This window comes from Hippoglossus hippoglossus, chromosome 10 (genome assembly GCF_009819705.1).
Source record: "Hippoglossus hippoglossus isolate fHipHip1 chromosome 10, fHipHip1.pri, whole genome shotgun sequence".
In the NCBI taxonomy this organism is placed as follows: domain Eukaryota; kingdom Metazoa; phylum Chordata; class Actinopteri; order Pleuronectiformes; family Pleuronectidae; genus Hippoglossus; species Hippoglossus hippoglossus.
Genome location: NC_047160.1, coordinates 21,710,190 through 21,723,076, shown reverse-complemented (window position 1 = coordinate 21,723,076; position 12,887 = coordinate 21,710,190). Strand labels below are relative to the sequence as shown.

The 12,887-nt window shown below is 41.2% G+C and overlaps 1 protein-coding gene across 2 annotated transcripts in view; it reads left to right on the top strand.

The window, feature by feature from the left end:
- lingo2 (leucine rich repeat and Ig domain containing 2) overlaps nucleotides 1-12,435 on the top strand; it is a 191,563-nt gene extending 179,128 nt beyond the window's left edge. For both annotated transcript variants that reach the window (XM_034598527.1, XM_034598526.1), the window contains one exon: nucleotides 9,498-12,435. In XM_034598527.1, the coding sequence (XP_034454418.1) occupies nucleotides 9,510-11,351 (1,842 nt within the window). In that variant the 5' untranslated portion in view covers nucleotides 9,498-9,509 and the 3' untranslated portion in view covers nucleotides 11,352-12,435. The remainder of the gene's footprint in view (nucleotides 1-9,497) is intronic.
- The last annotated feature ends 452 nt before the right edge of the window (nucleotides 12,436-12,887 follow it).

The following is a 12,887-nucleotide window of genomic DNA, read 5'->3' as shown; positions in this document are numbered from 1 at the left end:
GGTGGAGGGGTAAAGGGGTTTGCCAACCACCTTTCACAGTCTCTGTGGTTGAGTCATAGTACTGATGAAACACCCCCAGACTCAGACCTGATGTAGGCTGCCCAGACGTGGAGGGGCTGGGGGTGGGGGGGTGGGGGGGATGGGGGTGGCGAGTGCAAGGAGCGAATCCACAAGGGCTCTCACGGGCCCACACAATGTGTTAACGGCTGCTGCTGATGCATTTTAATCAGTGCGCGCAATTTATCTCGCTAAGGCTTTTTTTTGGTTCAAAGTGAAAGACGGAAGAGATTCACTTGAGGTTCTGCCTACCCTTTTAAAAATGATCTGCAGACGCGAGGATGAAAAGGTGCCCGGGCTCGGTCAGTGGAAGTATGAGAGATCGGTGACGGGAAAATTCAGCGCAGTCCTGCTGGTTATGCAAGTTTCTGATGAAGTCATTAAAGGGAAGAGAAGATTAAGGAAAGGGATTAAAGGCGCTGCCTGTCTCGACTCTTATCCTTTATATACCTGTTACTGGCAGCAGTCAGGCGTGATTGAGGGAGCAGTTCTCAAAACACCTGCTGCTCCCAGGTCCAAGGCTTTGTTGGCGAGCGTGTGCACAAGCTGCTGGCTGTGCCCACGAGCAAGAGCCTGCGTCCTTCGCAGCTTCAGGGTTGCTGTTGTGGGCTAATCTCTCTGTGGGGGCACAAGGCAGAAGAAAGAAAATCCCTGTTGGCATCACTGACAGTAGCTTTGCTTGACAGGGAAAGGAAATGTCAAACCTGGATCGTGCTTTGTGTCGTGTCGTGTGTTGTCGTCTCCAGTACCACGGGGGGGCTTGTTATTAACTAATCAATAATATACCTGCACACCTACATGCATATAAAGAACATGAATGCTCGCAGGACATTGATTGTGGTCCCTGATGCAGATATCGATGTTCAGTTTGAATGTAGCCGGTGTAGTTTGGTGAACTGCATGTTACATTTATTGTTGGTGTAGTAGAGGATGTGTGACACAGTGCATCATGCTGTGTGTGTTATACATCATCAGTCTAAGTGGTGATCAGGGTGCAGATGGTGAAAGACGTGTTTTCATTATCTAAAAATGTTGCTAGTTACCATGAGTAATGAGTGTGGGGTTGTCCTGTTCCTGCCAAAGTGGAATATTAATACGTTCTGGGTATTTAAAACAACAGTGATGTTTATCAGCTGCATGTCATGTTACAGATAATGGAGTGGAGGAATCCAAGAAGTTTGCAGGTGACAGTCGATGATTTATATCAGTTATTGTCTATTATACACTGAATATCATTGACACAAGACATTTCTAATGCTTTGTAGACTTTGTTGAGGCCGATACTTGAGAGGCGGGTGAACGAATATAATATAATATAAAATGAGGACTTTTTTGGAGATGGATTCTTTATCTTTGGTTGTTAAAGTTACAGTGAAACAGTAGTAAGAGCACTTTTATTTTCCTTTTATGTGATGTATGATGTGCCGAGTAAATTTGGATTATACAGCCTACCCCCCCCGGTGCTGTATATTGCTCTGCTAACACTGAACCTCCAGCTAATGGTCTATAGTGCAGGTTTATATGATGGACTGAGTTAACTCATCATCCCAAATGACATTTGATTGGATAAAGCGACGTCTACGGCCCGGGTTCATGAGAAGTCATTAAATATTATTCCAACATTTTCCAGGTGGATAAATAAGAAGCACTATAATATAAATAAATGAGAAATGAGTTTACAAGAGGACTAAATTATTACCAATAAGATTTGGAAAATATCTTTTTTTCGATTTCACCATTTCTATTAACACTTTACTTCACAGTTTAATGGAGATAGTGTTTCTCCTGCAACACAAAAAATATTTTTAATGCATTTTATTGTCACTCTTTGACCACAAGGCAATATTTATTATTATTATTAAAAAAAAGCAGTTCAATGTTCCACATCTTTTATAAAACACATCTGTAAAACATCCTTTGGGCAATTCGCACCTATTTCGACTATTCACCCTTGTTAATGTCCTGAATGTCGTAGACACAGTGAGAGGACACAGACTTCTCTCTGGAGATCACTCTGACCTGCTTAAGTGTGGCTATAAGCACAATAACGTCACCTCCACATCAATATAAAGGGGCATTAATGTTTATGTTGAATGAGTCTAGTGGGAGCGGAGAGTGGGTGTCATTTTAATTCAGAAAAATACGCTGCAATAAAACTGTTAACACGTAGCAGCCTGCTCTGTAATGCAGTGACAAATTGGTGGATTTTTCTTTTTCCCTTGTCACTTTGTGACGTAACTGACGACGCTCGGTTCCCCCTGTTTTAAGCCCTCGCATGTTGTTGCTATTGTGTTTTTTTATCCTTGCACATTTAATTACCAAGTTTTGTTACCTTTTCACAAGCTCCTTCCTGTCTCCAAAGTTGAGGATGTTTAATAGCTATTAAACATCGGATTAACTCTCTTCTCTGAAGAGGCTTTTCCTGCGGGATAATCACGATCCGTCTGTTTGATGCTGCCGTTTTGACTCTTTCCCAAAGCAAGGGTTATCAGACACAGTAAAAAAAAGAGCCGCTGACTCAATCTACCAAGTTTATCTCTAATTAACACGGATTAATTGAGCTTTGACTTCGCTCTGCAAGCCAAGCAGAAGGGCAATTTGTGCATGGAAGCCTATTATTGCCCCAAGGCTGATGATCCTCTCTGTTAAGTGCTCTCGGTCCCAAAACCCTTGATCATGTGGTTATGATCATGTTGCTTTTACACTGTGTGTGTTAATGAATTATGCAGTTTGCCACATTCATTCCAATTCATGAAAACTTGTGAAAATAGAAAAAATACCTACAAGGGTTTTTTAGTTGATTTTTTTTTTCTCCGTGTGTGTGTTAAAAACCATCAAGGTTACTGCTGCTGTTTTTCTTTTGTTATTCTTCCTTTGGAAATACGACTCTCGTCTCCACTTAATTATTTGCATTTGGAAAAATTGATGTGGGCTGACTTGTTTATTCGTATCCAGGTCACATCCTGAGGAAGCGTTGTGTTGCATGAGCAGTCAGATTGACAGTGGTTTATTAAAGGAGTACAGTGTCATTTTGCATGTTGGCGGGCTCACCTTAAAGCCTCGCTGCCCTTTTCAAAGATCCACTCAATAATGGATAAGGCAAAGAGCGTCGCAGTCTCTTCCCCCTCATTATGATCCCATTGGATTACACACCAAGGCTATGTTGAAAAAAAGTGGGTTAATTGCAGTCTGACTATGAACTAACCTGCAAGTTAATAACATCTTTCCTTCAGGGTAGCATCATTATAAGATATAAGCCTCATCAAAATAAAATTATGATTTAATAACTTTCCCTTACAATGACCCTTGTGAGGACGTACTATTTTTTTTTTTTAGTTAGTCAAACTCTGTGCATGTCCGCAGAAAGCAAAACTCTTTACCAAAGAAACTTTAATTACCCAGCGGCAAAAACAGTGTTCCTGTGAAGTGCATACATTAACGGTGCAGTTTACAGAAACAGCACTTTGAATATGCATATGTCAAAGTAGTGACATGGTTTTATGTCTTTCTTAAATGGATTGGAGGAATGCAGTGAGTGTGCAGGGACCCATTGACGTGAGGGCAGCCATGTCAGATGCTAATGTACAAAAGAGCTTGCTGCACCCAGTATGTAACACTTTCTCCCACTGCATGATTACACATAATGCTGCTTTTATCGTTGCTTCTTTCGCTCACACAGCTCTGCTCCTTCCGTGGCTCTGCTCCAGCTCGGAGTTAATTCTCCTCTTTCTCCCTGCCTTTCACGGTGGTTCTTCCTCCGGAGCCATCTTCCAAGTCAAAATATCACAAATTTGACGCTTCGATTATGCTTGAGGGGTGTTGATAATTGCCAAGCAAAGTAAGCAACTGTCTCCCAACCAATCCACCATAAAGGCAGCGGGGGCATTTTGTCTTTCTGTGTGAAGAGGAATCACATTATGTTCGATGATCAGTGCCTGGGGGCCACATCAAAGTCTGAAAACCTTTCCAGAGGAGATAGAGGCAGGCCAATTTCACGAGTGGATTTTTATTGGTTGATTGCACAGAGGCCAAGTTGTTATCTAAATCCTCAAACTACTTGGGCAAAATAAGAAGTGCCTTGTGAGCATTCAGGGTGCGCAAACTTCCCCCCGAGATTAAAGCCAAACCAAAATGTTTACAACCAATAGTTTGCCAGGATTATGGCTTAAGAGACGAAGTGCAAACAGGATGTGGTGGTTACATAGTCAAGCGGTGACTTTACAGTACAGCGTCACAGTTACTGCTGAAAACTCCTATCATGCCAACTTTGATTTTCATGTTCTCACTTGAACCGATGGCTCATATAATCCTCTAATGGATGAAAAGGTTTCATGCTCTTGTAGCCGGCATTCAAACACAAATTCAAAACAGGATTTTAAAAAAGTATTTGAGGAGTAGTAATACTGTATGTACAACTACACTGAGTCAGATCCAAAATCCTGCATCGCCAAGATTGTGTTGCCGTCTAACAGGCTGACCTCTATACAGGGAGGTCTCCGATTGAGTGATTTAATTAATCATTTTGCATAATTATATTCCCCTTCAAATGGGAGCTGTGGGGATAATTAGTTTGCAAATAATTTGAAATCAAACATGAGTAGTGGGTGTCCACTCTCCCCAGCAGGGGGAGAGATGCTGATGAGCAAACTGACCCATGATTGCCTGATTCAATTTGCACCAATTACAAAATAAGAGTTTCTGGCTGCTGTAAGTCAGAGGAGCTTACAGGAGAGCATATGCTCAGGGCTGTATGTGCTGCATCTTAACTCGTCATCGATTGGCCGAATTCAAAGGTATTGTTTTTATTTTGCAACTACACTTAAAATGCTGAAGAAGCATAACATAAACTAAATTTGAGATCATCGAGGTGGATTTTACCATAAAAGAGGATTAATGAATAAATTCATATGAATGTCAAGCTCATTCTAAAAATCCCCTCGTTCTCTGAATTAAACAAGTTAAATGTCCAGACGGCAGGAGCTTTCAGTTTATCATTTTTCATGGACTGCATTCATCAAAAAACTGAATCTGAAGATATTAAAGACCTTTTCAGGATGATCTTCATTAAAACAATATTCAACAATGACTAGTGCAGTGGTCGCTCTAAACCTGTCTTTTGGCTTTTGCCTGTGGTAATGTTAATTAGTCTTAGTCTCTGAAACTGTAAAAAGTGACCTGCAGTAGTTACAACACGGCGAGTGAAGACCTGCTGCAGGACTCAATCCACAGAACCCTAAAGCTGCACAAGGAGCCTGTTTATAAAAGTTTATTAATATTGTTTTACTACAAGATATGCGAGCCACAGACAGACAGAGATTTCTGGAATTATTAGCTACAGAAGGAGAGATGGTTTTTACTGCATTGTTTCCTCTCTGCCCTTCAGACCTCACTTGGTCTGTGTGGAAACTCGAAATTAATGAGCAGGAGTCTACACAACAGTGCGACACAAAAGAGTAGCACAGAACATAGTTATAAATAGGCCGGTGATAGAATACAACATATGGAAAGGGCTTGTAGGTTGAAAAAAAAAAAAAAAAGGTTTGAACCTAATGAAAGAATCAAAGTGCGAGAAAGACACAGACAGAAATTCAGCGATGACCGAGGGAAGATATCACCCGACTGCAGCCCGGGGAGTGATTGCAATCTTCCATATACAGTTCCTCCACTCTCACCTCTAGATCTGTGCCAGATAAAACCTCTTCATTCACCTGGACACGTGTGTCAAGAGCACAGCGGTCAAAGCTACATCAGTTACTTTCCATTCACACAAAAACACTGAGGAAGAGTTGAGGAAGACACGATTCATGATGAACGGCACATGCAGGATTGTGTTTGGCCAAAACTTCCCTACTCGCCCGTCTACTATTTGGCCCGAGGCTGTAAAAGAGTGGCGTCATGGGATGGAAGATCCCCATGTTTGTGATTTAAAATGAGTTTATCATGGAAATAGAGAATTGTATCCCTTTTTGAAAAATGGGGCTACGTTAAATACGTTCTCATATACTGTATGTGTCATAGAGAACATAATTTCAGGAAATGTATATCACGTAAGTCTGAGCTTCATATCGGGGGCCACTTGTGTACGGACGCTCACGGTGATGGCGTCGCGCAGGTGACCTCAGCACCCCTGCGAAATGGCTGCTCGCTGATTTATGCTGAGTCAGATGCCATTAGCTGTTATCATCCCCCTCTCAGGATCCAACCCCGCACTAATGTGGGTCAGGGGCCACATTATAGAAACACCTTCACTGTGCCGACTTATTTCACTGTGCATTGCAGGATTTCCGCCGTCACCGGACTGTTAATGAATGTCACTGCCAATGTACAGAATATTGAGATAAAATGGAAATGTTGAGGAAAAATGTGAGGGAAACAAAGTAGAGGCTATTTTTGACCCAGACATCCTAACATTTGACTGAGTAGATGATTATTCGCTGAAGTAAAAGTACCAGTACAAAAAGTCTTATAAGATCCCACTTAAGTAAAGCAGCAGAAGTATTATGTACCTGAAGTATTATCATATTTTAGATTACTGGATTGTTACTGATGCATCATTTAAGTATTCAAACAACATTTAAATAATTAATGGTGGAGAAAACTTGATAAAATATTGATCTGATATTTTAGACTTTTCGAGGCTTTTTGCTTTTAATGCGAAATATTGAACAATTCTACCTTTTTAAAAATCAATTATTTAAGCAATGCTTTGAAAAAAGTTAGAATGCAGAATCCTTTGCAGTGTAATTGTTGACCAGTGTTTGGGAACATTTGCTTTCATTTTAACAGTTTTATCTCGTTTTATAACCTGTAACAGGAAATGAAAACAGAGGCAAAACATTGTACTAGGGGAAGTACTTGAGTAAAAGTACTTAGTTGCCTTCCTATCTTGTACCAGGATGTCTTTTGGGGAAGATATTGGTTGTTTTTGCCTCAACTACGTGTTTGGTGTAATCACACTGGATAAATTGTGCGTCTCTAAAAAAAGCCAGTGCCCTTTGATGCTGAAGAACAACTGATAACAAGCCCACCACTATATCAGATTTTATCAGACAGTGCTCTTACCTTGGTGTCATTTTGTTAACATAGTACCAGTTGTCCATATTAATCACAGATGTTTTCAGAAAATGCAGGCTGCAACGCTAAAACCATTTGCTGGGGGAGAGATTTTTCTTTCAAGGCCAGAAAACCAAGGTGAAATTTCAATGTGTTTCTCTTTCCCTCTGTAACTGTTGAATAATACATTTCACAAAATTTACCATCCTGTATTTTGACTGGAAAGCAGCACACATTCAGGAGTGAGGTCCACACATACACACAGAGAAAATCCGTCTTACATGAGCAGTTCACTGGGATTTTTGTTTGTAGATGTGGCCCCAGGTCATCAGCCTAATTCTGTGCAGTGTTTGCTGCTGAACAACACACTTCAACGTCTGCTGCTGATTATGTACTTTATTATGATCCTGCCCAGGTCAGATCCCAGACTCACCCTTACTCTGATTACACAATGTTCATTATACTGATTAGACACCCCTTTGTTAACCATTGGTTCATATGCTGCTGCAATACATGTAGACAGTGTGTGCGTGTGTGTGTGTGTGTGTGTTTGTGTGTAGTTGTTATGTGTGAAGAACCTGCAGAAACACGCATAGACATAGATTTAGACGGATGTTTGTGTGCATTCTGTGGCAATCACATTAGCCACGTTTTATTTAACATTCCTATTGCATTAAAGAAAGTAATTTGTCTACTTAGTATATTGACTGTTGTACAAGTAGTGTTCGTATTTTGCCAATAAAGTTGCCAATTCACTTGTTTTTTTCTATCCACATCAGAGGCAATGTTTCTATAACCTGGTAATTCTAAATATAAACACAAAACCATGTAATAAACTACACAAATTGAACAGAAAATATCCAATTTAGGAGTAGATCAGTATCGTGATGCTGACAAAGCGTTCTGTGTCAATTGATAATATGAGAGTCAGACCCTGCAGAGTAATAAAAAGAATCATCTCAATAATTTTTCCCATAATGCTTCACAACATACTCTAATAACGAATTATTGATGGATGCAGGAGTACAGGTGTGTGCAAATGTTGAGCAGGATGGGAAAGGCTAGTGCTTTTAAAGCGGATAGTGAGGATTTAACTTTAGCTTTATTTAGAATAAAATGAATTAGAAAGCTGTTGAGCACTTAAACAAGCCTGTGGCAATGTTTTACAAGTCTGCAGCAAAGGAAATCCAACCATATGGTGCCCATTAACTGAAGCAATACAGCTTTATAGCAAACTGGTGAAAGGGGAAAGTAAAAACACAGACAGAGGGAAATAGACCTTAATCAGTAACCGGGGGATTATTACAAATATTTACATTATTTCTTTTTTAAGTCAGCGACACAAAATACTGGAGAAAATCATCTGAAATGTGGATATAAATAAATGTAAATATTCAGTGACTTGTTCGAAGCACTGCTGCTGGTTCAGATCAACATGGTGGCAGTACTAGAGCAAATTTATGCAAAACAAACGCTTTCAATATTGTGTTGTACTTTTTGAATAAAATACCTGTGATTCAATTTTATATTTCTATTCCCATTTCAATAGACTTCTCAGGGTTACATAATCTTTCTCTTTTAATGGGTCTGCTCTCAAATTATCTTTGCTCTTTGCACCATAATCTGTGAGCATATTAAGAGCCTGGAGAGAAATTTTGATTATTCCTCTTACCGTTTAAATTTAGCACAGCCCATGACACATCAAATGAGGCAAGGATGGTCTGCAATCTTTGCAACCTGTCACCCAGTCTGTTTGTGGCAAACAGTGCATTCAGTTCGTATATCTGCTCATCTCCATGTGCTTATGTGATATATATGAGTAAGCCTACGGATGAAAGACCAGCGTTCATATATAGATGTAAGACCGACCAGGTTGAAGAGGCTCCATGAAAGTATATGCATGAGTCATATGTTCAAAATGCCAGATATCTCTCTCATCTTGTTTATGCTCAAATGTTGGCTGAGAACACAAAAAGGAACTTTTCACATGTATAGTTCATTTGCTTTGCTCTGAATCAGTAAATACGTTTAGAAACATTGAGCTTTTTCTGGCTGGTAACTGAGAAAACCATTCACATTTAACTGGTGCTCGTGCAGAGAAAGGAGTTATTTAATTAAAAAACTGGGAGATGATCTTCGGGGTCCAGCAGTTCAGGTTGTTTGTACTTTAACAGGGAGCTCGATGTTTGGCAAGAATGAGACATTTGTATGGAGTGAGGTCCATCTGATCTTTTGTCGTGTATTTGTAAAGTCTCATTTTTCTCCCCAGCAGATCGAGCCCTGCTCTGTCATTCGCAATAGTAACTTATGAACACCCCCTCAAGGTCCATCCTAACTGTTTCACTTACCTCCTTCTTCTTTCTCTTTGTTCTGTCTTTCTCCTGCAGAACCGTGACAAAATGGTCGACTGTATGAGCAAAGTCATGCTGCACACGGTCGTCTCATGCTGGCAACCATTCCTGGGGCTGGCCCTTGTGGCTGTCTTTGTGGGCTCTACCCTGGGATGTCCCTCTCGCTGCGAGTGTTCTGCGCAGACCAAGGCAGTTGTCTGTCACCGCAAGCGCATGCCCACCATCCCGGACGGCGTGCCAACAGAGACCAGAATCCTGGACCTGAGCAAGAACAAGCTGACGATGATCAATCCTGATGACTTTGTGAACTTTCCTGGGCTCGAGGAACTTGATCTCAGTGGAAATATCATCAGTTATGTTGAGCCTGGAGCTTTCAACGCCCTGTTTACCATGCACTCGCTCAGTCTCAAGAGCAATCGTATCAAGCTCATTCCCCTGGGAGTCTTTTCAGGTTTATCTAATCTTACCCGGCTGGATATAAGTGACAACAAGATTGTCATCCTCCTGGATTATATGTTTCAGGACTTGCACAATTTAAGGTTTTTGGAAGTGGGCGACAACGATCTGGTTTACATTTCTCACCGTGCATTCAGTGGACTTTTGAGCCTAGAGATTCTAACCTTAGAAAGATGCAACCTCACAGTTATTCCCACTGAGGCCCTCTCCCACCTGCACAATCTTGTCGGCCTCCATCTACGTTACCTTGGCATCCACACTTTGCATCCTTACTCATTCAAAAAGCTGTTCAGGCTGCGGCATTTAGAAATTGATAATTGGCCTTCGCTAGACCATGTGCCAGCCAATACCCTGCATGGCCTCAACCTGACAAAGCTGTTTATAACCAATACCAACTTGTCCTCCTTTCCTTACCAAGCCCTGAAGCATTTGCCCTACCTGACACACCTCAACCTGTCCTACAACCGCATCAGGCACATTGAAGGAGGGATGCTCATGGAGCTTGTTCGCCTGCGAGAGCTTCACCTGGTTAGTGCTCAGTTGACCACCATCGAGCCGTATGCCTTCCAGGGTCTGCGGGGGCTAAAAGTCCTCAATGTCTCTCACAACCGACTGGATACACTGGAGAAGGGCGTTTTTCAGTCCCCTGAGGCTCTGGAGGTTCTTCTGATTGACAACAACCCATTGGTATGCGACTGTCGTCTCATGTGGATCCTACAGAAAAGGCACTCCATCTTCTTTGGGGATTCACAACCGGAGTGTAGTACACCTGAAGGTATCCGAGGAAGACCTTTTAAGGAGTTTAAGGAGACTCTTCTGTCTTATTACGTGACATGCACCAAGCCAAAAATTCGTGAGAATAAAACACAAACCATCACTGTGGATGAGGGCCAGCGGGCGATGTTACGCTGCAGTGCTGAGGGGACACCACGACCCACTGTGTCCTGGCTGTCCCCTCGGCGACGTGTCCTGACGAATAGGAGCCATGGTCGAGTGACCGTCCACAACAACGGTACACTGGAGATCAAGTCAGCAGAAGTACAAGACGGCGGAGTGTACCTTTGCCTTGCATCAAACACTGCCGGGAATGACACCCTGATGACTTCATTGGCAGTGAAAAGCCTGGGATCACTGTACGCTAACAGGACCCAGTACTACACAGATCCCAGCAACACCACTGCCAATGGGACGACCGGTGTGACCCTCGGTTTGGACCTAAAGACTATTCTAGTGTCTACAGCAATGGGTTGTTTTACGTTCCTGGGAGTGGTCTTGTTTTGTTTCCTGCTCCTTTTTGTTTGGAGCAGAGGAAAAGGAAAACATAAAAACAACATAGATGTTGAATATGTGCCTCGGTCAAAGTCTAATGGCACCAATGTTGACTCGGCAGAAGGACAAGCTGGTCCTCGTCGTTTTAATATGAAAATGATGTGACTTCTTTTGTACATTCGAGATTCTGGATTCTGGAAATGCCCAAAGTACAGTGTATTTTTTTGCGAATAGGACTACTGAACTTCCCAATACTGCAGGGAGAGTGAAAAGGTCTGGGGCTTCATCAAGAGGAGCAGTATCTTAAATCGGTGGATCTTGACAAAATGCTTGGATACTGTGTTTCATAAACTGAAATGTGTAGGTGGACTTCCTCTTAAACAACTGACAGCGGACAACCTCACACGGACGAGGAGTGAAAACTGTTGGCGCCAAGAGGACCTTAAGGTAGTAGGTGTCATTTATCAGCTTTTTGAAATTTATATACCCAAAAAGAAACCTTCTGTTTTGGGTTGGATCAACAGACTGCTGAACCATGTACAGTACAAATTTGTATCTGAGCTATTAACCTACTTTGTTTAGTCTTGCTCCATGCTTACTCACTGGACAAATCAATGAAACTGACCATTTCCTATGTTCAATACTTTGCATATGTGTACCTAATGCTTCATTTTGTACATGTATGTACAAATTCATTCAAAAGAACTATTCATAGCAATATTCATGGGCTGCATTAGCCAAAACTGATATAACCCCACGTGAACATTCTTCAGACTTTTGAAGTTTCCATGGATTCAGGAAGGGCTTTTATGGGTGAATATCTGTCCCTGCTAACCCAACCAACTCCTAGATATTAATACATATATATTATTTATCAATGACAATAGGAGAAAAAAAATATTTATGAGAAATGTTGAGTATTTTTCAAAAAATCCGTCCTCAAACACCGTCCAGGATCGAACGTAACAGCAGGATGAGCATAAAGATGACCCAGTATTGGTCAAAGTACCGACACGAACCACCTTTCGTCCTATTTTTGTCTCTTTTTATTCCTTTAACTGTACCTTTACTGGTTGGCAAACTACATGTGTCAATTTTACTACAGTGACATTTGCATCATTTTCCCCAGTAGGAAATTTGGACTTTGTTGTGGTAGTTTCTCATTTTGTTGTTGAATCATTTAGATTGTGAAAACTTCAAAAGTAAAAAGTAAAAAAATGTATGTGAAATAAATGAAGATGTATTTGTACCAATGAGTCGGGCATAAATGTTGTTACATAATGAAATCTGTTTTCCTTCGGCCTCATGGATCGCATCGTCATCGACATATTCTTAAGAGAAGGACGTCTCTGCTGTTACATTTCATTTCAGTTGCCATGAATAGATGAGGCCTAGGTGTCATAGGCCTATTCAAATGTTATCGTGATTAAATTGTTCAAATATATTGGTTATTACAGACCAATCGATATTTATTGAGTATCTATGTCTTCAGTTGACCACATTTTCCATTGTTTGACTACAGACCTAATCCTGCCTCTATTCCCTGGCTGAGTAGAAAGCTCCTGTTATCAGACTCATCACTTTGCTTCTTTCTTTCTTTCTAACCGGTGCAGGGCAGAGCTTATCAGCTGTTTACTTCACAGAGATGTATTGAATGTGTAGATTCTGTTAAGTTGCTGTTGGGCTGAGAGTCTAAATATC